Source organism: Histoplasma capsulatum, genomic scaffold, assembly GCF_000149585.1.
Source record: "Histoplasma capsulatum NAm1 scaffold_1 genomic scaffold, whole genome shotgun sequence".
NCBI classification, from domain to species: Eukaryota; Fungi; Ascomycota; class Eurotiomycetes; order Onygenales; family Ajellomycetaceae; genus Histoplasma; species Histoplasma mississippiense.
The window spans coordinates 6,896,185-6,897,405 of NW_001813982.1; the positions used below are offsets into that span (position 1 = coordinate 6,896,185).

The window sequence follows — 1,221 nt, forward strand, 5'->3', positions numbered from 1 at the left end:
CTGAGAATTCTTCCTCGTATTTTGGATCTGGAAAAGTCGTTCAATTAGCGTCGAACGGAGAAATGAAGGAATGAAGGAACGAAGGGAGGACGGGACAAAGTGAAAACACAGTAAGCTGATTGAAGGAACGTATATGGATGATGGGCGGGGCCAACCTTCCAGAATAGCCCGATCAGTCGCCAAAAAGCCATCCTTCAGAGCCTGCTCGATATCCCCTTCTGCAAAAGCGGCTTGTTGAGTAATGATGCGGTGGACATTTTCTCCTGCAAACAGGGCGACCCTATCACCGCCGTGGCCGTCGTAGACGCCAAAAAAGGATAAACGCTTATCAGGGTCGGTAGGATGGTGAGTCTTGTCTAGGTGTTTGGCTTGCAGGTCGAGGACGACGGCGTGTGCATCCTCCATACCTACTCTCCATCCCTGCATCGCAGACACTCCGTAGAGTACACGTTCATCCTGGCCTTCATCTGATTTCTGTATCCGACAAGCACGGAGGAGAAATATCGCCTCACGTTAGCAAGAACCACAACATCGCACAAGAAAACAATTGTCTTTATTGATACCAGTCAGGATTCTCAACAAAGAAAAATAAAATAGAGGAAAAATAAGGGAAGAGGAAAAGAGAAAAGAGAAAAGATAAAAAAAGAAAAGACAAGAAGAAGAAGAAGAAGAAGAAGAAGAAGAAACAGGAAAGAAACGAAAGAGAGAGAGAAAATGTGAGTGAGTGAGTGAGAGAGAGAGTCCAGCCCGCCTCCCCCGCGGTCAGCCCACTCTCCCAGGACACGCGAAACCATCCATCAGCCAGCAAGCACGGTGGGTCCATGCAGCTTATCGCAGGGCAATGGATAAGGGGGAAATCATTCCCAGGGCCTCAAGCGCGGGGGATGGGGATGCGGGTTTCAACAAGCAAGAAAAGCAAAAATAAAAGCAAAGCAGCAAAGCGAGGCACACTCACTTTCGATACCACCGGCTGTGATAAAGTCTGTCCCATGATTGCAGAAAAAGAAAAAAAAAAAAGAAGAAAAACAGGTGTGTCGGATTACGAGGGAAGAATAGTAGTCGCTAGGAGGGTATATGCGGTCGAGCAGGAGAATGGAAGCGTAGAGGGAGAATTTTCGGTTGTTCGGTGGTGGGGTGGGAGGCACGAGAGAGCGGAAGGTTTTGGCAGGACAAATGGTGGGATGAGGGTAGAGGAGGTGGTAGAGTTTACCGGAAACTTGA

The 1,221-nt window shown here is 48.3% G+C and overlaps 1 protein-coding gene across 1 annotated transcript in view; it reads right to left on the reverse strand.

Annotated features, from left to right (window-relative positions):
* HCAG_01960 (conserved hypothetical protein) overlaps nucleotides 1-405 on the reverse strand; it is a gene marked incomplete at both ends in the record, with an annotated part of 1,846 nt that extends 1,441 nt beyond the window's left edge. Inside the window, one exon of the mRNA XM_001544863.1 lies at nucleotides 156-405. Coding sequence (XP_001544913.1) covers nucleotides 156-405 — 250 coding nt within the window. The remainder of the gene's footprint in view (nucleotides 1-155) is intronic.
* Between the last annotated feature and the right edge of the window lie 816 nt (nucleotides 406-1,221).